Source organism: Dunckerocampus dactyliophorus, chromosome 17, assembly GCF_027744805.1.
Source record: "Dunckerocampus dactyliophorus isolate RoL2022-P2 chromosome 17, RoL_Ddac_1.1, whole genome shotgun sequence".
Classification (NCBI taxonomy): domain Eukaryota; kingdom Metazoa; phylum Chordata; class Actinopteri; order Syngnathiformes; family Syngnathidae; genus Dunckerocampus; species Dunckerocampus dactyliophorus.
In genome coordinates, this window is record NC_072835.1 from 3,968,112 (window position 1) to 3,991,978 (window position 23,867).

A 23,867-nucleotide genomic window follows, 5' to 3' on the forward strand; every position below is an offset into this window, starting at 1 on the left:
CGCCCCAGCTTTTAAGTATATTTTACTTGGAATGAAGAGGCTTTAAGCAAATCACACCAAACAAAGATTGGGTGGAAAGTAAAATCCTTTCACAATTGTCTGCATGTGGGATACCTGAAAACTTGTTTCACTTGTAGGTCCACATTCCACACCAAATTTCCTTCTACAATTATGGAAAAGCTAGGTAAACACAATTGACGCAACAAAGCAAAATGTTATTCACATCTTGTAATGGTCAACATTTCTCGTAACTTTTTTGTTGTTCAGTGTGGCCCTAATCTTCCTCTGTAATGTTCTGATGAGTGCTTGATTTTTGCCACAGGCCAATTAAAAAAAAAAAACAAAACAAAAAAACCTGTTGGCAACTGCTGTGCCAGACTTTGGACATCCCTAATGAAAATCAGTGAATTAAAAGTCAAGTTGAGTAAACAGAGCACATCAAAACAAAAGGTTTATTTTTATTTTAAAAAAATGAACTCAAAGCAATACACTGCCACGGACAAGATTCAGAGCAAGATGTTCAATTGATAGAAAAAAATTAACAAAAACAAGATGAGGCCTATACAAAAAAAAGCAATAAAGCTGCAACAATTATCGCCTCTTCTGGAAGATATTTCCTCTTCCCATTCCACCGCGTCCTCTGCCTCTTGCAGCCACTGCAGGAAAAGACAAGAATTTAGCCTTGTGTAGTGGAAAAGTAAAAAACGGCACATTGCACATATAAACAATGAATGGACGTTAATGAAACAGAAATAAGGAAGATGGTGGAGACTCACCTTGCGCTTTGAGAATGGCCGCCTTGCCTCTTCCGGCACCGGAGCCTTGGTTCTTGTTCTTCATACTCTTCAGCATGGGCGCGTTCTTCAACATGTCGGGTAAAATCAGGAAGCGGATCTTGCTGCCGCGGATGTACACCTGCTCCAGCTGAGCCACCCGCCCGTCACGATAGGTCACCGTGATATTGGACATCTGTGGAGCACATTGACAAACGGTAAATCAAAAAAGTCGCTGTTAAGGTTGAAGGTACGGTTTTGCTGTGATCGGGTGGTACCGGGTTTGTCTGTTTGGAAACATCGAAGCTCTTAAAAACAAGTTTCACGCATCTGTGTTACAATATATTAAAATTATAGGCATAAATGAAATAAATGTGCATTAATAAATATCTAGGAACAAAACATGAGATTTTAACATTACTTTTAAGAGAAGTAGAATGTAAAAATATTTTTTTAAAAATACATGACATACTGTACAGTACTGCAATGTACTAATTTAATTTCTACTACATTACCTTTCATTGCTTCTCACGAGGCTACTCTTCTGCAGTGTGTATGCTCCTGGCCCCGCCTCCCCCCACCAAGACTGACACTGTATTACTGAGAAGGCTCACTCCATCCATGCCATTGTTCTATAGCATACACGTGCCAAGATGGTGAAAGCAATGCACAGAGTGAACCTCTTCCTGTGTGTTTGGAGGCGAGAGACGAGGAAAACAGACACGATACGCATACACACTGCAATATATTGAGGCGTGCAAAATTGAGTCGATTTCCATTTCTTGTGTGAATAATTACCATCCCAGGGCTAGTGCCTCAGAGAGAGTTTTTTCTGAACGAGGAAACTTGTCACGTTTTCATCTCGCGAGATCTTGCGAAACTATGATTTACACATTAAACTGTGTCTGTACATGCGAAGGACTGTTGAAGATCCTACACCATCCTTCAGATCTGGTGTTTGCGACCACTTTGGAGTTCATGTCAAGTATGACCCTGATGCCAAGCGCATTGTGGACAAAAAAAACAAAAAAAACTGTATGTCGCAAGTGACTCAGTCGGTGGAAATACAACAAACTTGACAATGCACTTACGCAGACATCACCCCGATGTGAAAACAATCGGAAACAGACAAAAACAAGGAGCACACATGCTAAAAACTACCCGGATCATTTAGACAGCCATTAGCACATGATTCAAAGAGGGCAAAAGAGCTGGACCGGGCTGCTTTTATTGCTGTCCACTTGTTTTATGTTTAATATGCTGCTGAGAATGTACCCTAGAGATGGGTGAGAGGTGTAACGCCATCAGAAAGTGTTTGAATTTATTAAGGACCCCGTTTTTGTTGAATATGCTGCTGATAATGTACCCCAGCAGAAGGTGTGGTATAGCATTGATTTTGTAAGGATTTATTTCTTTGTAATATTTACTCTGCTGCTAAGAATGCACTACATGTATCTCCATCAGATACATTTATTTTTATATTCTTATTACATGATGCTTTTTTTTGTCTTATATGGTGCAAAGTGTGTGCAGCAGAACTGTACTTTTAAGGTGATATAAAATGTTGGCAATTCCAATAAAATTCAAATTAAAAAAGGCAAGGCAATTTCTTTTGGTATCGAAAAAGTATAGAACAGTAATAAACGTATCAAACCGAAGCGTGAATTTTGTGTATCGTTGCACCCCTAATCTGAATCAATGTTGTCATCTTGAGAAGGAACGTTCGTGTGGGGGAGTATTTCCCTCTTGTCATTCAGCCTGTGTGCCTCAGCAAGACGAGGAAATGGAACAGACATACGTACAAGTCTCACATGTCAGTTTATCGTTCTTTTCTATCATTTGATTAATCATTTGATCAATTATTGTGACAGGCCTACCGGTATCACAAAAATGCCGTCTCACAAAAAAACCCCATCAAACCTCACAAAACACTTGGCGTTCTATTCGTCTCTCCTCGTATCGCTGCGCACTGTCCCCCATGTGTTCGTGTGCATGTGACGAAGACGTTCGCATCATCTTCCGCTGTGGAACACATGTCAACAAGATGGCGCTCCGCCACGGAAATAGATGCAAACGTCTTCATCACATACACATGAACGCACAGGCGACAAATATAACCCTGAGCGTTTTGTGGGGTAAATTTTTTTTGAGAAGGCATTTTTGTGATGCAAATGTATTCATCTTTTGAACGCATATTGTTTTGAGAAGCCTAACTCCTTACTTAATTGTCCTCAGCAACTAAGTGGAACTAGGTTCTTCACAGAAATCTGGCCAGAACTGGACTTAGGAGACCAAGAGGGGGGCAAGTCTGTTATTGGACTACAATGCTGATGGGGATGTCATGCAACTTCATGTCAAAAAATCCAAACTATCCCTTTAAAAAGGGTCACTGACATGATTTTTTAACTTTGCTTAAATATGTTTTATAATTGTAATTATGTTCTGCGTTGTTCGTTTTTTGAAAGCAAACGTTACATTCGTAAAAATTACATTTTTGTCCGTGGAGGTCGTCATTATAAACTTTCTGCCCAGAAAAGGGGTGATTCCCAAGTGACATCAGCGTAGTAGCAGCTCTCAGATTACACCTAGTAAACAACTCCAAGAGGCAGCTCTTCCACTTTGTTCAGTATTTTTCATCAAAATAGTAGTCATGCCAAAACGTTGTGTTCCCGCTGGCTGTTCAGTGTCCAAGTGATGCTGTAAGCTTGTTTTCTTTTCCAAAAGAGTTTAAGACTACAGTGAATGAAGCATGTCAGACAAGGGAGGGACAAATGGACCACCGTCTCACGTTCATTTCACTGAAGACTGCTATGAACGAACACCTTTACAAGAAGCATTTGGCTTGAAAGTGCGGTATAAAACACATTTTGGATGCTAGGATGCTCTTGCTGATGTTATGCTACACAGGACAAAAGGAGTAGAATGGCGTCAAAGTTGCCGTAGAACACAGTAAGTCATGTCTTATTTACATATTGTATTCTAAACACTTTGCCACCACAGCGACAAGCATTCAAAGCATTATACATGTTATAAAACACATTTTCACAGCTATAGTGAGGATAAGCGACATAGAAAATGGATGATGTTGACAGTGGCAGTGGGGGCAGCAGCGGCACTGCTATAAAAGGCTATAAAGACCACTTTACGCTCATTAAGAAGCCAATTTAAAACAATTATTGAAGGACAAGCAACTCCAAAGGTAATTTAAACTTACCATTCTCTTCATCGCCATGTCTCGTCCTCGTCAGACATGCTAGTTCCATCATCGGTGGTTCAAACATATGGTTTAATTCCCTGTTCTGCAAGTTCTATATGTATTTTATCTCCAGATGTTTCTTCCTCCTTGAAATGTATTGATACATCGCTCAAATCTTTGCTATAATGACGGTAAACATCCTCCGTCTGTATGCTACCATGTCTGTTTACGTGTGAAAGCGCCTTCACCGATGTCACTTCCAGAAACGACCCTTTTCTGAGCAGAAAATTCATAATGCCACCCGCCACGGACAAAAATTAAATTTTCACTAATGTTCGCTTTCAAAAAACGAACACCGTAGAACATAATTACAAATATAGAACATATTTAAGCAAAGTAAAAAAAAAAAAAAAAAATCGCATCAGTGACCCTTTAAGACTCGTTTGTTCCGAACTGCATTTAGCACATTAGAGCATTGTGACACTTATTTATTTGCATTCTTTTAAAGCATTTCATTCATTGTTTTGTTATATTCTTCTGTTATGTTGCGGTTTTTCTTGCACTGTTGTTCAGCTACAGCTGATGTAAGATGCTATATTAATAACATTTGATTAATTGATTTATGAAGTGAATTTTTAATTAACAAACTAAGAATGAAGTTTATTTGTAGTTCTAAACATAATTAAGATGTTTTTACTCAACTGTTTGTCTCTCCTATGAGGTTATGCTTTTTTCCTACAGCATATCTTAAAACATCATATGCAAATGACGTCATATAGCGAGTTCTAGGACAGCCAATAGCTACTTTTCTTACCGGGGAGTTGGCAACAGTGGTCTTACCTGGCAGTTCATGTTGTCCTCGGCTTCTATCAGCTTGCCCCTGTACACCTCTCCAGTGTTGGTCTCACACGTCACAATGTGTCCCTCCGCCTCATGGAGCACTTTGATGGGCACACCGATCGACATTTTCCGCTGGGTTCCTTCAAAATATGACGCATTTTTTCATTTGAATGCAGTGAAAATATCATGGGATTGATGAGCAAATGCACATTTACGAGAGAGGCATTAGGAGTTTCGGGATGAAAGCCACCGTGTTGGAACCTGAAACACGGTTTCTAGTTAACATGAGACTGAATTCACTATTAAACGAACACAAAACAGTAGAAAAAACTGTGATTATAGTTTTTGGTGAGTTATTGATGGCCATGAAAACAAGTGTTAACCCTAGCACAAGTGCATTGTATAAGTTAAGCCATTAGCAACCACCAGCTAGAGGCTGGCCCTGTTAGCCACACCTGAAGCTAGCACGTCGAAAGGACTACACTTCACTAAAGCACCGAAATTAAACTCTAAATCAAGACTCATAAACAAAAAAAACACGATTTGGCGCGAACTAAAACGTTAAAATGAATTATTATGGAAAAACACGGCTCTAACGTAATAATAGAGGTAGCCATGTTGGAAGAAAGAATGACTTAAGACGCGCAACGAGTTTAGCCTAAAAGGCTAAAAAAAACACCCAAATATATAGAAATAAATGAGTAGTAAATGTTTTTTCTTACCTGTGACAATTACAGCTGTAAAACTGAGCGCCTGTTGTTGTTTTCAAACTAAATAAACGCCACAACGTGTGTTCGTCGATGTCGTGCGTCTCTTTTGGAGCGCTTTTCCGCCTTCCCACCATGCAATGCGACGAGAGTTCAAGAGAAGTACTTCCGGTCTGGCCGCGTGGTGCTTTCTGGGACTTGTGTTTTTTTTAAGTTGTACTAAATTATTATATACAGTACAGTATGTTAAGATAATTATTTATATTACTGTAACGAACCAAATATAGGACACCTTGTAAATCTACATAATAATGCAACATGAGCCGAAAAGGGCTGATGTCCACTAAGTGACAACACTGTCCAATAGAGGGCAGTGTTGAATCACCTCCCTGTACAGCACTTTGGTCCTCTGAGGTTCTTTCAAGGTGCTTTAGAAATAAAGTTGGATTAGATTGGATGTCTAGTTGACACTACAGTACAACTAAACCCCCAATCACATGGCTAAATGGGAATCCAAATACCAGGTGGTCACTATTGTTGATATTTTTTTAACCTCACCAAATGGCAAATATACTGTATAATAAATAAATATAGTAATAAAGTCAGAAATTAAAACATATGTAATATGTTCTTGCTGTCCTCTGTATGACAAGAGCCCTCTGTTGTTCTTAAGGACCTACTTCAAAAACGCCTGTCAAAAATATTGCATATGACAGGAGTGCTGTGCTGTTTTTAAGGACCTACTGAATAAAAATCATAGTAAAAGATCATCTATAACAGGAGCCATTGGCCGTTTTTGAATACCTACTGGGGAAAAAAATCCTAGTCAAAGATCTCCCAACGGACAGGAGCATACTCTGCTGTTTTTAAGGACCTACAAGGGAAAAAATCCCTGTCAATGATTCTCAATATAACAGGAACTTTCTGCTGTTTTTACTTTAAAGAAAGATCCTCTATGACAGAAATGCTTGGCCGCTTTTAAGGACCTACTGGGGGTAAAAAGCTAGTCAAAGATCCTCTATATGGCAAGAGTGCTGTGGTGATTTTAGGAACTAGTTGAAGAGCCCTGCCCTACCAAATGTACAGTCCACATAATTCATGGACGATAAAAAGATAATTTAGCACGAAAAAAACCCTGCAAAATGGAAAAATCAGTGGTAATTTTACAAGAATAAAGTCAAAATATTAAGATAACAATCATAATATTATTCAAGTAATATAGAAAGTAGTATAGAGTATCAAGTAGTATAGAAAATATATATAATTTTTTTTAAGTCGTACTATAATGAGAAAGAAACAAAACAAAATAAACAAAATTAGGTTGGGGAAAAGTTATAATGTTACAGAAATAAAGTCAAAATATTATCAAAATGAATTCTTAATTACAAGAACGAAGCTGAGGAAAAAGGAGCACAGAGTTGAAATATTAAAGAAAAAAGATGTTATTTTTTAAAAGTCGTGATATCACGAGAAACAAACAAAACAAAAATAAAGTAGCAATTTTTGGAAAATTACATTGCGGAAAAGTTATAATGTTACGTAAATAAAGTAAAAATATTATCAAATTGAATTCATAATTATAGGAAAACATTTACAAGAAGAAAGGTGAAATGTTTAAAAATTTAAAAAAAAAAGGAAAAATGTAATTTTATGAGAATAAAGTATAAAGAGATAGAGAATAAAGAAAAAATGGTAATATTGTGAGGAAAAATAACATCATTTCTGGAGCATATAGTTGAAATATGAAAGAAAAAGTGGTAATACTGTATAATGAGAAACAAACAAAACAAAAATAAAGTTGTAATTTTGGGAAAATTAGGTTGTGGAAAAAGTTATAATATTATGTGAATAAAGTCAAAACATTATGGGAATAAAAACATAATATTACGAGCAAGAAATTGACAAAGATTATTTAAGAAGAAATTTGAAAGTTGATACTAATAAGCTTTTTCACGTATACAGTATGATAAAGCTGAGATGCAGTTTTTCCTTGAAATATATATATACAGTATATATTATATATACTGTATATATAAAACCTCTTAGCATATCAACATGTGTACAAAACATCAAAGTGGCAAAGTAGCATCCTTTCATTTTTCACTATGTGGCCCTCGCTGGAACAACATTTGGACGCCCCTGACATAAGTACTTTTCTGGGATATTAGCTCGGGTACATAAAATAATCATGTGGGGGTTTTTTTTAGTTCTACAGTGATTGACGTTTGGATGCATTTGGGAAGGGTATAAAAGTGTTTTCCTTGAAGATAATTATGATGAAACGATAAGACAAGTCTAAAACCCATGAAAGCCTATGTGTGTTCATACATGGGGAGGGGGGGATGTCTCCGAGATGTCTGCGCAGGGCACATAAACATTGTTTTTGAGACCTTTTTAATGAGGAAAGCGAAAGTATAATGGCATAATAAAAAAAGATCATCATTTGATTTCCATTGCATTAAGCTCTTTGACTGGCGTCAGTGCACGGCTGCTCTGCAAACACCTCCTGCTGAGTGCTGCATGGTGTCGTACGTGCGTGTGTGTACTCTGTGTGTGTTTCATTGCCGTCTACAACCTCTGAAAGTGGCCACATTGGCGGCGGCCGCATACTGTACGTGGGGGCTTATATTTGACCTGATACGACTTGCTGGCTGTTTTGACAGGTTTGGTTTTGTCGACGTAAAAGTCAACAAATGCGGCAACGGACGCAATGTTGCTTAGCAGTTATCAAATCCATCATCAAAGCCGCCATTTAAGCGGGTACTTTTTAACAGATTGTGTGTGTTTTCCCCAAACTCGGGGGTGCCCACACCTTGGACACATGCACACTGACGGAATGACACTAAGTGGAGCGGAATACGTTTGAGATTGGAGTGTTTTTAGCCCCTTTCACACAGCCACAAAAACCTTGGTCGTTTCGCCCCCTTGGTGCTGTTCACACAAATGCCGTCAAATGGGAGCGCAAGGTGAACCCGCCAATTGTTCTGTTCCGGAGGCAGTAACAGAGGAGGGACAATGCCTGTGTGAAAGCGCATCCTCACAATAACATGAATTATATCACTACTTGTTTCCTGTTGCGCTTTCTGTGTGAATTTTTCACATGAACAAACGCCAGAGCTACTGTCACAGCTCTCATGCTGTCATTTTTGCAGGATTCCTGTGTGAAAGAGAGTGAAGCTTTCAATAAAAGGAGAGCATAGAAAATTCGAGATCATATTACGTGTTCTGTAAAAGAAGAATTTGACTCAAGTTTTCCGAAAAAAATCCAGTAAGATCTTCCAAAAATGTGCAACCTTGAACTCAGGCGGTATAATACGGAGTCAGACTTTATTTATGCCGGTGTCTTTCGTAATGTCATCCAGTACTTGTGCAAATGGCTTTGGCAAAAGAGCCCAAGAAGAAGTTGATCACTTGAGGCTGACATGAGATCTTGTGAGGTCTTTTGACGTTTTGCATGATGGCGATTTGAGTGAGACAAAATTTCTGTGAAAATTCCAGATCTCATTCAGCAAACATCCATCCGTCCATTTTCTATGCCGCCTGTCCTCACTATGGGTATGCTGGAGCCTATCCCAGCTGACCTTTTGGCGGGAGGCGGGGTACACCCTGGACTGGTCGCCAGCCAATCGCAGGGCACATATAGACAAACAACCAATCACACTCCCATTCATACCTATGGACAATTTAGAGTCACCAATTAGCCTAACATGCATTTTAATAATAACAATAACAATGTCGCTGTAGCTTGGTTAATATGCACGCCGCGTTATATGTACATGGATCATTGTTGGCGCTGTTTGGAGACTTTTTCAGACAACTTTATAGTAGGAATAAGTATGTCCTATACGTGCAGTAATGAGCTGGCTCTTTTTATATCTTTAGAACACACAGAAAAGAGAAAGACATATGTGTTCATGTCTCATATAAGGATCGTAGATGATGGGCAACATAAAAAAAAGTGCAGTTGTCCTTTAAAATTGTTAAAAACCAAGATGAGGTTTGCGTGACACAACTCAAACATTATGCCTTTGTCATGTTAGGAATTTTCCGCCCCGTTTTGGGAAAAGTATTGCAACATATTTGTGCTTGTTCACCACAGACACATGACACACAATTACAAGGCTTTTCACTTGGAACAAGCCCACCCTGTTCTCTTAGTTATCTCCAACACAGAGACACAAAGTTTCATTATGTGTCTCTTCCTGTTTCTTGCATGAGACGCTCAGCCACCTGGCCAAGACTGGCTGAAGCCAGATCAGAACAATACACCAACAAACAGTTAAAGTCAAACTGAATCGCACAGGGGGACAAAACTCAAAGCCTACTTTAGGTTGTGGGCCGAACTGGACATTACCCCCTTATATATATATATATATATATATATATATATATATATATATATATATATATATATATATATATACACCATCTTGTTCTTTTAAGCAACATAATAGGTGAATGAAGCACACTCATATGCAAACAAAGATGCCCGTTTGAAGTTGCCACCACGACAGGACATGCCCCAATAACCCAGGCTGAAAAAATAGTAGTTAGTATGGTCAGATTTTGAGAAAATGTCTCATTAGCACTGAGGACTGGATAAGTAAGCAGCCTACAAACCTTTTATCCCGGTTCCCCACGCGGGCAGTGCCGGGATTGGAACATACAGTATAAAATAATGCATCCGTGTGGTTGCGTTTTCAGGTTGGGGCTAAATGACAGCTGGTGAATGTGTCTTTATGTGGACATACATTATTTTTTAACTTTCGGATCGTCCGTGGATATGCTTACTATGGTCGTTTTGTGACATGAAAAAGTTTGTGACAAAGACAATGAAATCAAGAAAATAAAACGGTGGAACCTTATGTTTCAGCTGCCGTGATTCCCAAAGTATAGCACCTCATCCTGCACCAAACGCATTTTTCTGCATCCAAAAAAAAAGTACCTCTGACAAAACGTTACACCCCATTAAAGGTAAACAGCGTATCCCACACACAATGTTCCGAAAAGTCAATCAAGGAAGTGTATATGCAAATGAGCATTGACACACAGTGTCAACTTCTGAGTATTTCCAAGTTATTTCTCAGTTTTTTGTCAATATTCAGGCAAAAAAAGTGACACTGATTCATAATCAGAAATATGGTGTAGTGTCCATGATACACCTTCTGTTTTCAAGTGACCTATTTTTTCTAATTTATACACTTTGGGGAAGTTTCCATATATTTTATTTCAAAGCTCTGGACATTGCAAATACAGTCAAACCTGTCTATAGCAGCCACTAAAGGGAAACGGCAAAAGTGGCCGCTATAGGCAGGTGGCCGTTATAGACAGGTTGGCAGCCATTTTGAATTTGTGCACGCACATATTAACATGTCTGTGATTAGAAGCTTGCTGTGTTTGCAGATACATATAATTATACTGTTACATGTTGACCAGTAGAGGGCACTGTGTGACTGCGGATAAAAGTTGTAAAGAACTACTACACTTGTTATTCTACACGACTCACAGAACAAAGCTGTGCTAGCAATGTCTTATGCTTGTTTTTAATATTTTACTTTTTATACGGCAGAGTGTCATTACAGCTTTAGTTCATCAGGAAGTGACGGGAAGTGACGGTGGGCGTCCCGAGCAGGAGAGCTAGGCTCAGTGCTAGCTGTGAGTTTGGAGAGAGTTGGGAAGTGTGTTTATGTTGGCGTGGATGTAAAGTCCTGCAGTGTTCTCCGCTGTTAATAAAGCCATTAAAGTGCATCGGCGACGTGAGTCTCTCCTTCCCCACAACAAGCGGCATTACAGTATTGACACACATTGTGCACATTGTCTCACACCAGGAAATAAACGGTGTCACTGTCTGCAACAAGCTCAAAAGAAGACGGCTTTTTTATGTGGAACAACTGACAGTTTGTGTGGATCTTGTGAATGATTGTGACTGAGCTAGGACTCAGTAATTAAAGTCTACACACGATGGCTTCATTGCTTAAAAAACAAAACTTTTTCGTTCATGAAGCTTCTGCTTGAGTCGGTAATTTGGCCGCTATATGCAGGCAGATATTGACCAAGGGAGACAAAATGGGTGGCCGCTGGCCGCGTTGGACAGGTGACCGCTACACACAGGGTCTATAACGCGTAAATTTTCTGTGGGGGATTTGTCAGTGGCCGCTATAGGCAGGTGGCCGTTCTATACAGGTGGCCGCTAAGACAGTTTTGACTGTACTGCACTTCCGTGACCATTCAAATTTTTTTTAAATTAGTGTGTGTGTGACATGGTTGTGACACAACTCGCACAAGCATTACGCCTTTGTCATTGAAACAAGACTGAGTTTTAGGTTTTTTGGAATTTACCAACAGTGGTTAACTTCCTTTTACACTTGCGTGACCATTAAAATTGTTTAAAAAATGAGATGAGGCGTGCGTGTTACAACTCATGCGAGCATTACACCGTTGTCATGAAAATCAAGACTGAGTTTTTATTTTTAAAAGTTGTAATATTATGAGAAACAAACAAAACAACGACTAAAGATGTAATTTTTGGAAAATTAGGTTGCAGAAAAGGTTATAATGTTATGAGAATAAAGTCAAAATATTGGAATGGAAAAAATGTGGTGTAATTTTATGAGAATAAAGTAGGGCTGTCAATCAATTAAAAGATTTAACCTTGATTAATCTCATTTTGTCCATAGTTAACTCATAATAAATCGCACTTAATCGCAGATAGAAATACGGTTTTATCTGTCATAAGTAGGGATGTAAATCTCTTTGTGGTAAACTATTTGATACGCATCTAAGATAACCACATCCAATGTTATGTAAAGGGATATGCATTTTGGAAATATGGGCCATTATTTTATTCAAAAATAATATACAGTTAGAAATCAATAGTTTTTGAATGTTTAATGCAAGCGGCGATTTGTCCCACTGTTTCACGGTCCTTGAACGCACCTTTACCTTCTCCCACGCTGCAAGAGATAGACTACTATACTGTATTTTTACCCTTTTTCGTTCACCTCATATTTGCTCCCAAATGCTGATACTATGTGGGAATGCATAAAGGTAAGTTTTGATGACCTTTCTGAGTGCTAATGTGTACACAACTTCTCTGAAAAATGAAGTCCAGGCTCATACTGGTGGATGGTGGCTCTGTATTCATTTAGTGCTTTTAATTTGATGTTGTTCCTGTCATAGTTTTGCCCAATCCATAATAAATAAGATAAATTACATTGCTATAATGTACATATCTTTTATTGATGTGTCAAAAATGTTTCCTGGTAACTAGCTAACACGCTGCTAGCATGCTAGCTAATGCTATGTCATTGACACTAGCCTCCAAATAGCTGTCATCGGCTATGCCGGTAACTGGCAGCTCCTAGCCCAAATCAGTTCAAAGCAAAACTGTCGAGAGGCGGCTCGCGTCTAAAAAACACTTGTATGCCAAGGTACCTACAGTATGTATACCTGACAATTAAAAAAAATACCTGCAGTGCGCCAGTAACGTCTGTCTTCTCCCAGAGGCGACATACTTCATGACAACTCAAGTCACAGCGACACAAATAAGTTTGGTCTTGTCGAAGGAGACGTCTGCTAGGGCTTTGAAGCCAAACTTACAAACTTCAAAATACCATTTTCTTTTCCCTCAATCTTTGTTTCCGCTTCTAGCTCTACAACAACTGCACTTCCTCAAAATACGGTGTGGAGGCCGAGGGTCAAACAGGACGTGTCCACGTTAATCGTGCGCCAAAAAAAAAAATAGTGCCATAAAGCAAACATATTATGAGAAAAAAGTGTATTCTGACGAGACAAAAAAAAATTTTACTGGGTTTTTATCAACAGTGGTTAACTTCTTTTTACACTTGCGTGACCATTAAAACTGTTAAAAAACTGAGAAAAGGTTTGCGTGACACGGTTGTGACACAACACCCGCGAGCATTCCACCTTTGTCATTAAAACAAGACTTGCGTTCAATGTTTTTTTAGGTTTTTACTTCCAGCTGTTAACTTGTTTTTACACTCGTTTTAACTTGTGACCATTCAAATTGTTAAAAAATGAGATGAGGTTTGTGTGACACGGTTGCGACACAACTCACCCCACTTGTGTTAATTGGGTACAGTGTGGAGTCTGTGTGGCACAAAGAGCGGGAGCGTTGACAAAAGCGATGCAGCTTTCACCACCGTCTCTCACGTCCACATTCTTGGTCCCCTCCAGGTATGTGACTGACTCCGCCCCCTCCTGCGCTGGAAGTCCCATCATGCATTGCTGCTGCGCGGTCGCTCCGGGCTTCCCGTTGCGTGTGCAGCTGTTTGCTGACGTCCACGGGCTGGAGTCCAGGACGTAGCTATTCACCACGGTGCAAGACAAGGTGTCCTCTCTACTGATGTGCGAGGATGTCCTCCTGATGCTGCTGCTCCTCGTGTCGCCCCCGTCGTCGCCCACCCTGAAGCCATCCCTCTGCCTCAGAAGGTGCCGGTAGAGAATCCTCCGGAATGTCTGCCGGAACTCCCTGATGCGGTAGGCGTAGATGAAGGGGTTGACGACAGAGTTGGCGTGCGATAGGATGATGGCGATGTTCATCACCCAGACGTGCGGGCGAGCGCAGTCGTGACACAAGTAGTTGAAGCAGTTGATGATGTGCAGCGGGAGCCAACACAGGGCGAACAGGCCCACGATGATGGCCAGCGATTTGGCGGCGTGCACCTCTTTCTGCAAGGTGGAGCGGGACGACGGCGTCGACCCTTTCAGGGACGGGGCGGGCGGGGCCGGAGAGACCTTCTTCAGGCTCGTCAGGCGGAGCTGGCGCCGCGCCGCCATGAAGATGTGGGCGTAGACCACCAGCATCACCGCCAGGGGTAGGAGCACGCAGCCAAAGAAGTTGAAGTAGATCATGTAGTCCAGCGTGACCACGCCCTCAAAGAGGCACTCTGTGAAGCCCTCGGGGCATGTGCCGGAGGCGGGGCTGGTGGAGTTCAATCCTGTGCGGAACAGACAAGCACTCATTTGCTTCGGCTTGAGCCTACCCCAGTTCACTCACAGGACACTTATACACAAACAATCATTCACACCTGTGCTTCACAATGTCACGAAATATTAGATAATGTATTTATTATCTAATATTACATACAGTATTATACATATATTATTGTACGTTATAGTACATATATTACAATGATATATTATATTATATAATTTACAGATTTTGAAAAATAACGTTGTTTTTCTTTAATATTTTATATTTCAAAATGGCTTTTTTTCTCTTCATATTTTTACTTTATTCTTGTAAAGTTAATGCTGATTTTTCCATTTTTGCTGTTTTTTTGTTTTCCTGTTAAATTATATTTTTAGAAGGTGCCATGGGCCAATAAAAAAACAGCTGCCGGCAACAATTGGCCCCGGGCCGCACTTTGGACAGCACTGGTATACAGTGTTCCCTCGTTTATCGTGGGAATAGGTTCCCAAAATAGCCCGCAATAAGTGAAATCCGCGAAATAGCCAACTTTATTTTCGTGATGAATAATTATATGTTTTAACTTTCAAAGTTCAAATTTCATTAGAATTTTAATGATCAACTTACAAGATTGGACACAAGAAATTAAATGACTCGCGTATTCACTCCTCTGATCATGGCTTGCCCTGGCGCCGTTAGGGTGTAGCATTTTTGTATCCTTGCTAAAACATATTCCTCGTCCTCCATCAACCGGGAATTCATTTACAGTATTCCAGGCGCCCTCCAGCCGCGTAACTTCTGCCTTCATTCCGCATGTGTGATCGCTAGCAGCTAGCGAGGAAACAGGCAGTCCTGCACGAAGAAGACTGATCGACAACGGTCTACAGCCAATCAGAACGCAGAACACAATAGGCGGGTTCTCCCTTAGCCAATCAGAACTGTTGTGACAAACTGAGACACGTCTAGACACGTCTTCAACTCTCACATGAGGAACAAACACCCTCTGCTGGTAGCAGTAGTAAATACAATAACAGACACATACAACAGAGCACAGATAGATCACTCTAATACACCACAAGGACGCACAACACAATGCAAAATTGCATTTAAAAAAATCTGCGAATCCACGAAAGGTGATCCGCAATGTAGCAAGGGAACGCTGTATACAGTATGTGCCCTGTGATTGGCTGGCAATCAGTCCAGGGTGTACCTTCGCCTTCAGCTGGGCTGGGCTCATGAGGGCAAGCGGTGTAGAACATGGATAGATATTTTGGGTACCTTTACCAATACAGCGCTCACCTTTGTTCCAGCCCAGCATTGGCGTCAGGCCGATGCCCACCGAGAGGAGCCAGCACAACGCAATGATCGCCTTTGCCCTCGGACCCGTCACCAGGCTGTTGTACCTGCAAGACGAGCACAAGCAACACAATTAGTGCGCGTTATTGAAAGGGAACACCACTGGCTGGAAAAACTAAGCCGTTATGTAACGGAGTCACCTGCTGTGGATTACAGAGGATGAAGGAATATTTAACAACCTGTTATTCACTTCTGTTACCAGCTTGGCCTTGGCGGAGGTCTTGTAGAGGAACTGGTGCGGCTGCAGGACCCTCCATCACCCTTTATTGTTCATTTATTGACGAAAAACGGTGCAAAATAACAAAATGTGCCAGAACAAGTTCAATGGACGACAGATTAGCATGGCTAGCCCTTCTCACTTCCGCCTTCCTTACCCCGCCCCCTCCACAAACGTCACATAAGTCCCCCCTTTTCATAGCTGTCTCAGGCAATGCCTGTAAAATAAAGTAACACTTTTTTTTTGTAATATTTTCCTCAGTTTATTCTCGTAATATTACAAATTTTTTCCTGTAAATGTACGACTTTATTGTCGTAAATGTACGACTTTATTCTTGAAATCTCAGATTATTTTAATACTCCTTTGTAAACAGGCATTGCCTGAGACAGCTATGAAAAGGGGGGATTTATGTGACCTTTGGCCTTGGTCAAAGGTAATATATTCCAACTTTTTTTTTCGCTAGGCGGTGGCAGGGGTGTGAACAAGTAAACAGAGACGAGTACTTGTAAATCCCAATTCAGTAAAACACTCGCGCGTTTTGAACGACTCGTTCAGGACTCGCACACATTTCTGCTCTGTAGTGCCAGTTGACACCCGACATAGAAGACCAACAACGTTTGTTAGCAGTCGACTGTCATTAAGATGTTGAAAGTGTTTGCCTGTAAGTATTTTATGCTTCTTAAATATCAACTGTTTAAGTGGAATGTGCCTCTTCGTTATCTATCTAATTAATTGTCATATTGTGAATGAATTTGCCATGTAAAATCGCTAATGCTAATTGCTAGCGCCTTTATATGGGATTTTCTATGCAAATTAGCATTGAGCTAGCGCATTGTGAATCGGGATTTACGGGTACTCGTGTCCGTTTACTTGTTCACACCCCTGCTACCGCCTAGCTAAATTGAAACAGTAAACCCGTCAACGTGTAACGGATCATCGTGTTTCAAACAGCACAGCAGAGTAGAGATGTGCGAGTCATGAACGATTCATTCAAAAGTTGCGAGTGTTACTGAATCGTGACTTTTACAACTACTCACCTCTGTTAACTCGCTCACACCGCTGCTACTGCTGGCCAAATTGAAAAAGGAGAGAAACCGGTGACGTGTAACTGATTGTGTGAATGAGTCGTTCAAAACTCACAGGTAAATTGGAACTTGTAAATCAGCTCTTCTTTCCCCTTCCTGCTTGAACTGCACCACAAACGAACAAACGAGTCACTCACTCAGCCCGCGAGTCTCACAGACTCACAGGTGAAGTTTGTGTGCATGTGTCGGTATGATAAGTGAATCGAGAAGGCGATTCACTTCAGTGAGTGACTCATAAGAACATGAGTCAGTAGAAGGAATCAAGTTTACCATCACTACTCCAGAGCGTTGTCGCTGCATACAGGACTATTAATAGATGACACCTCGCCGCATAAAAAAAAAATCCCCTTCAGTCGAAAAGCAAAAGATTTTTCTGTTTGTTTTTTTTTTTGCCCAGGAAAGACCAGCTAAAAACAGTTGAGAATCACAGAGATGCGGAGTCTGTCTCACCTGAGCGGGTTCTTGATGGCGATGTATCGGTCCACAGCGATGGCCAGCAGGCTGAAGATGGAGCTCTGGGTCAGCACCAGGACGAAGCACGCGATGAAGAGGCATCCGTGGAAGTCGGCACAAAAGCCAGTGCTGGATTTCATCATAAATAAGACGAATAAAATGAAATGTTTGGGAGATGTGTTCTCTGTTGTAACAATTCTTTTTGACAATAAAGTTTATACTGTACTGTGGGCTGATTACCATGCTGGTCACACACTGCTGTGGGATGGCATTCCACCCCTCGATAAGGAAGTAGTTGTGTTGGTAAGTGTCCGAAATGAGTCTAATTTAGACAGTGTTTACTTTGGTGTGTGTCTGTAGCTTTAATGCTAACGAGCTGTGTTTGTCCACGCCTGTTTCCGACAGCACTAGTTAGCACTTTAGCATTTTATTTATTTGCGCACTTATACACATATACACTGTAACGCTGCACTAGTCCAACGTAGAGGATGCCGTATATTACGTAGAACGACGGACACAGACATTAGCAACACTAGTATAGAGATGTGATGCTAAAGTGCTAACATTACACATTTTTAACAGCGACACTATGCTAGGTTAGCCTGTTAGCCTGAAGAAAAACAAAGCGATCAAACGTAAAGCTCCCATGTCCGGTAGATGACTGACGGATAGCTGGAAGGGCTGTATTTGAAGATGTGTAGCGAAGCCTGCTCTTTTTTTTTCTCTGTGAGTGGAGGGCAGGCTCATCTAGAGGCGATATCGTGCCCACTTTGGCCCGTCCCACAGCAGTGTGCGACCAGCAGGGAGACTAAATAAACATTTGAGAGAATTAACAACGTGAGAGGCGACGTGCTACCTGATGGTGATGGCAAACGGGATGGCCAGCAGGCCCACGGCGATGTCAGCGGCGGCCAGCGACACCACAAAGAAGTTAGTGATGCTCTGCAGGTTGGAGTTGAGGCACACGGCCCAGCACACCAGAACGTTCCCGGCCACAGCCAAGCAGGCGATGAGCACCTCCAGGCCGATGTAGACCAGATGGTCATTCCTCAGCATGGTTTCGCCACCCGCCTCGGCCAGTTGAGGCTACATTTGTATGACAGGAGACAGGAAGTGGACACCCTCAGACTCCCACATGCCTTTTTATCGCTCGGTGAGGGTGGAGGCTAAATCCTGGAGGCTTTTGCTTCAAGGGCGTCAAAGTAAGAGCGCTGATCTAGAGAGGGAAGTGGAGAGAACAGAAAGTGAGAGCCTGGACAGATAAAGACATTTATCTTGCCTGGACAGGGGAACACCTTCTTTCCCACACACACAGCGCCAACACGGGAACAATACACCTTTTATACTGCCAACGTCCATCATTCCCAACATGCTCCACCTTTACAAGCCTTTACTGGGCTTTACTATTATTGGACGCAATTAACCAACCTCACAGTTCAGTTCCACCTTCAAGTAAAGCTGCTTAGAGAACACGCTGCATCATAAAAAAAAAAGCAAAAATAACCTCAAAATGCTTTGGAGCTCAGCTTTTTATTTTATTTTATTTTATTTTATTTTATTTTATTTTATTTTATTTTATTTTATTTTATTTTATTTTATTTTATTTTATTTTATTTATTGTGTTTTATTTTACTTTACTGTGTCCTATAAAAAAAATGTTTCTATTTATTATTCTTAATATTGTTTGTAAACAGTTTTTTTGTCCTCTATTTTATTTTTATTTTTATTTTTATTTTTATTTTTATTTTTATTTTTATTTTTATTTTTATTTTTATTTTTATTTTTATTTTTATTTTTATTTCATTGGACAAATGTACATAGAAACGTACATACAGTAGATAGTGCTGTCAACATGCATATTATTAGGGCCACATTGGAAAAAAAAATTTGAGGCAATTTCAGGCAAGCTTTTACTTCTAACGTGGCAGCAAAGCAGTGCAGTTGAGCACAAACAGATTAGCATGGGTTTCCTTACGCCACCGCCTTTTATTCTCGTAAATTTACGACTTTTTTTCTGGTAAATTCACGACTTTTATTCTTGTAAATTTACGACCCTTTTTCTCATCAATTTACTAGAAAAAAAGTCGTACATTTACGAGAAAAAAGTCATAATATTACCTCTGACCTCGTTTTTTTCGTAGATTCGAACCCAGATCTTCCCGACCTCCTGACTGTGTGGCCAACATGCTAACCACTCGGCCTCCGTGCGGCCAGAGTTAATGCATAAGCAATATAAATTGAATATGTATTCATTAATACTGTAATTGAAATAAATGTAAATAATATTTTTACACAAAAAAGCAAGACATTTGCAAAAATTAATTCTGTATTGCGAAAGTCATAAAATTAGCAGAAAAAAAACTCATATTAGAAGAATAAAGTTGTACAATTATGAGAAAAAAACATATAGTAGTTTTATGAGAAGAAAAATCACAATTGAAAAAAATCTGATTGAGTGCAACAAAAAAAGTGTCCTATAAGGCATTTTCAAAAAAAAATAATCATTTACAATGTTAAAAGAATAAAATCATAATGCTACAAGAAAAAGTCATCATTTTACACAAAAGAATAGTTTATATTACAGAACAAAGTCATAAATCAGGGAAAAATGAGTAATTGTTCCCTCATTTAAGTGAAAGTGTCATAAGTGAAATCGGCCAAGTAGCCAACTGTATTTTTATACAATCATTATTATTTACAGTATGTTTTAAGGCTGTAAAACCCCTCACCATACACTTTATATGCTTTTCTCGGGCAGGCATGAACATTTAAACACTTTCTCTCTTGTTTAAACACTCAAAGTTTAAATTTCGTTTGAATTTTAATGATCAATTTACGAGATTGGACACAAGAAATGAAGCGACTCACTCCTCTGATGGTGGCTTGTCCTGGCGCCGTTAGGCTGTAGCGGTTTTGTATCCTTGTTAAAAAATATTCCTCATCGTCGTCCTCCATGAACTGAAGATTCATTTACAGTATTGCAGGCGCTCTACAGCCGCGGAACTTCTGCCTCCATTCAGCATGTCTGATCGATCATACAACAGGAAATAGGCAGTCCTGCACAAAGGAGATTCCTTAGCCAATTAGGACGGTTGTGACTCTACACACTCTGAGATGAAATTGACACGTCTGGACACGTCTTCAACTCTCACATGAGTATACAACACCCTCTACTGGTAGCAGGAGTAAATACAATAACAGACACATACAACAGAGCACCGATAGATCACTCCAATACACCACAATGACAAGGCAGTAAGAATAAGATCATAATATTACAATAAAAAGTCATAATTTTACAGAAAAAACAGCTTACATTACAAAACTAAGTGGTAGTACTTGGAGAACAAAATGATCACAATGCAAGAATAAAGTTGCACGTGAGAAAAAAATAATTGTTCAAGAAAAAATACTTTTATAAAGAAATTTTTTGTATTACAAAACAAAGCCGTAATATTAGGAAGAAAAAATTGCAATATTACAGCAAAGTTATACAATTACGAGGAAAAACACTGAAGTTTTATGAGAAAGAAAAATCTCAATTTTTATTTAAAAAAATTACAATTGAATGTGGAAAAAAAAATTGTGATTTACAAGTAAAAAAGGCAGGATCAAGAGATAAATATTAATTTGTATAATTAAAAAAATAAAATCATACCATTACGAGAAAAAGTCAACATTTTACACAAAAATGTTGTTAATATTACAAAAGGAAGTGGTAATATTAAGAGAAAAATGATAATATTACAAGAATAAAGTTGTATGTAAAAAAAAAAGTCACACTTTTACCAAAAAAATATATTATATAACAATATTATAAAACAAAATGGAGAAAAAAATTGCAATATTACAACAAAGTTGTACAATTATGAGGAAAACTATTCTGAGGTTTTATGAGAAAAAAATCCCAATTTTGCTAAAAAAACCCCAAAACAATTAAATGTGGAAAAAAACGTGTGATTTCAAAAGTAAAAAAGGCAGTATCAAGAGAAAAAATATTAATTTGTAATATGAAAATAAAATCACAATATTTTTGTTTGCATTACAAAATAAAGTGGTAAAATTAGGAGGAAAAAAAGATATGACAGGAAAAAAGTTGTACAATTACGAGGAAAAGCTTCATTTTAAGACAAAATTTAAAAAAATTGCCAAAAAATAGTGTGCAAACATTTTTTTTTTATTTTATAAGAAAAATTTCATATTTCAATACGACGACAAAACGTTTAAAAAAAATTACAAAAATTAAGCGTTATAATTATTGTAAGATAAAGAGGATGGCGGAGGGTATTATAAAAGATTTCACAAGTCAATTTGAATTTTTATGAGAAAAGAACATGAATTTTACAAGAATAAAATCATCTAAATCCAAGAAAAAAAAAGTAATTACCTGAGAAAACATTAGTAAATTTATGAGATGGAAAAAACTTAAAAGACGAAGTTGTAATATTATAAGGCAAAAAAGAGAATTCCATGCGAATGAAGTCATCGTTTGACCAGAACAACCTCTTCATTTGACGAAACATGAAATTGAAAGTGAATTTTCTTATGTTGCTGAATTCAAGTGTGAAAGCGAAATGTTTATTTTCCGACCTCAGAGACCAGCAACAAAGAAAAGACACGAGTGTTTGCTGAAGGTGACATCGATCGACTTTATTGACTCCAAGAAAAATATGACCCAATTCCTGCCGAGGCGAGTAAAAGCTCACATGACGCACGTCACTACGAGGGAACAGAGAACAGATCATATACGCTACATTTATGATTATTATGATGATGATTATTATTTCTCAGCTCTAATAGACGTCATGACCTGTTCTGGCTACTTGTCACGCCATGAGTGGAAACCATTTCAGAAATATTAAGATGAAGTATTTCTTACCGTGTGTGCGGTGTGGTGTCTGCATCCATTCATGTTCCATCATTGGACTGCATGTAATCCTGCCGGAAGTGATCCTGATTGGCAGCTTCGGCCGACCAAAGTCCGCACTTTCCCTTTTGTTTCACGTCCGAATCCTTCTCGAGGAATTCCAACTATTCTTTATCCTGCTGCTTGGGAAATCACAAACAGTGGAAAAAGACACGGCACTGATGTTTACAACCTATACAAGCTAGTAGTAGTAGTAGTAGTAGTAGTAGTAGTAGTAGTAGTAGTAGTAGTAGTAGTAGTAGTAGTCGTAGAGTCACCAATGGACAGCTGTCTTCTTCCACTCGGCTGCTTGGGCGAGGCAAAAACATAAAAAATAAAAAGGTGATAGGATGATGCAGGCTGCAGGCTTGGAGGAAATGATAAGCACATCCTGCGTGTCCTGATAAAGTGGACCTGCCTGGACGCTGGCAATCGATGCCGCAGCAACAATAAACACGCAGGAGAAAACACAGCATTCAACTGCCATTAGAGCACACAAAACAATGACAACAAACATACAGACACACAAACATGAACCGTGAAATGATGGAAATAAATAAAAAAGTAAATACAATGTTAGGTTAAAGTTGTTCTTTTAAAAAAAAAATCTCAGGATTATTATTCAATTTTTTTTTTTTAACAGAAAAGGGTCAGGTTATGAGACAAAAGTCAGCATTTTATTAGGACAAAATCCGAGTATTGTGGCCAAATTGAGGAAAAAAGAAGATTTCGAGAATAAAGTTTAAAATTAAAAAAAAAGTTACCACTTTATTCTCGTAAATTTACGAGAAAAAAATTGTAATGTTACGAGAATAAAGTCGAACATTGAAAAGAAAAAATTCGTAATATTACAAGAATAAAGTTGTAAATTTACGAGACAAAGTCGCAATTATACAAGGATAAAGTTGTAAATGTACGAGAAAAAACTCGTAACATTACGAGAATAACGTCGTAAATTTAACAGAAAAAGTGGTAACATTACAAGAATAACGTTGTAAATGTACGAGAAAAAAAGTCATAATATTACGGGAATAAAGTCGTAAATTTACAAGAACAAAGTCGTAATATTACGAGAATAAACTCTGAATATTACGAGAAAAAAGTCGTAAATTTACAAGAATAACGTCGTAAATTTAACAGAAAAAGTGGTAACATTAGAAAAATAAAGTTGTAAATTTACAAGAAAAAAGTCATAATATTACGAGAATAAAGTTGTAAATTTACGAGAAAAAAGTCGTAATATTACGAGAATAAAGTTGTAAATTTACGAGACAAAGTTGCAATATTACAAGGATAAAGTTGTAAATGTACGAGAAAAAACTCGTAACATTATGAGAATAACGTCGTAAATTTAACAGAAAAAGTGGTAACATTAGAAGAATAACGTTGTAAATGTACGAGA

General features: G+C 38.9%; 2 protein-coding genes across 4 annotated transcripts; both read right to left on the reverse strand.

The window, feature by feature from the left end:
* Positions 1-425: 425 nt before the first annotated feature.
* On the reverse strand, positions 426-5,698 carry snrpd3l (small nuclear ribonucleoprotein D3 polypeptide, like). Its single transcript, XM_054758154.1, has 4 exons — positions 5,532-5,698; positions 4,810-4,949; positions 777-969; positions 426-656 (listed from the first exon to the last, which is right to left on the reverse strand). Exons 2-4 carry the CDS (start codon positions 4,933-4,935, stop codon positions 592-594), a joined length of 384 nt encoding a protein of 127 aa, XP_054614129.1. The 5' UTR covers positions 4,936-4,949; positions 5,532-5,698; the 3' UTR covers positions 426-591.
* A 4,258-nt stretch (positions 5,699-9,956) lies between these two features.
* adora2ab (adenosine A2a receptor b) lies at positions 9,957-22,762 on the reverse strand. 3 transcript variants are annotated; one of them, XM_054757814.1, is made up of 7 exons: positions 22,744-22,762; positions 22,439-22,605; positions 20,428-20,616; positions 18,416-18,645; positions 17,557-17,688; positions 15,748-15,851; positions 9,957-14,476 (listed from the first exon to the last, which is right to left on the reverse strand). In XM_054757814.1, exons 3-7 carry the CDS (start codon positions 20,527-20,529, stop codon positions 13,590-13,592), a joined length of 1,455 nt encoding a protein of 484 aa, XP_054613789.1. In that variant the 5' UTR covers positions 20,530-20,616; positions 22,439-22,605; positions 22,744-22,762; the 3' UTR covers positions 9,957-13,589. The 3 variants fall into 3 exon arrangements, with proteins under 3 accessions (XP_054613789.1, XP_054613790.1, XP_054613791.1); XM_054757815.1 differs by having other exon boundaries at positions 9,958-14,476; positions 18,416-18,775; positions 22,439-22,761; XM_054757816.1 differs by lacking the exon at positions 20,428-20,616 and having other exon boundaries at positions 9,958-14,476; positions 18,416-18,775; positions 22,439-22,761.
* Between the last annotated feature and the right edge of the window lie 1,105 nt (positions 22,763-23,867).

Bases quoted from the DNA above. Each gene is read 5' to 3' on its own strand.
- snrpd3l (XM_054758154.1), bottom strand. From the start codon at position 4,935: ATGTCGATCGGTGTGCCCATCAAAGTGCTCCATGAGGCGGAGGGACAC. The intron at 970-4,809 runs GTAAGACCACTG...TGTGCTCCACAG, and splicing joins AGGACAACATGAACTGCCAG to ATGTCCAATATCACGGTGAC. The intron at 657-776 runs GTGAGTCTCCAC...CTTTTCCTGCAG, and splicing joins GGCCATTCTCAAAGCGCAAG to TGGCTGCAAGAGGCAGAGGA.
- adora2ab (XM_054757814.1), bottom strand. From the start codon at position 20,529: ATGAATCTTCAGTTCATGGAGGACGACGATGAGGAATATTTTTTAACA. The intron at 15,852-17,556 runs GTGAGACAGACT...CTCGTCTTGCAG, and splicing joins GCCATCAAGAACCCGCTCAG to GTACAACAGCCTGGTGACGG. The intron at 14,477-15,747 runs GTGAGCGCTGTA...TGTTCCGCACAG, and splicing joins AATGCTGGGCTGGAACAAAG to GATTGAACTCCACCAGCCCC.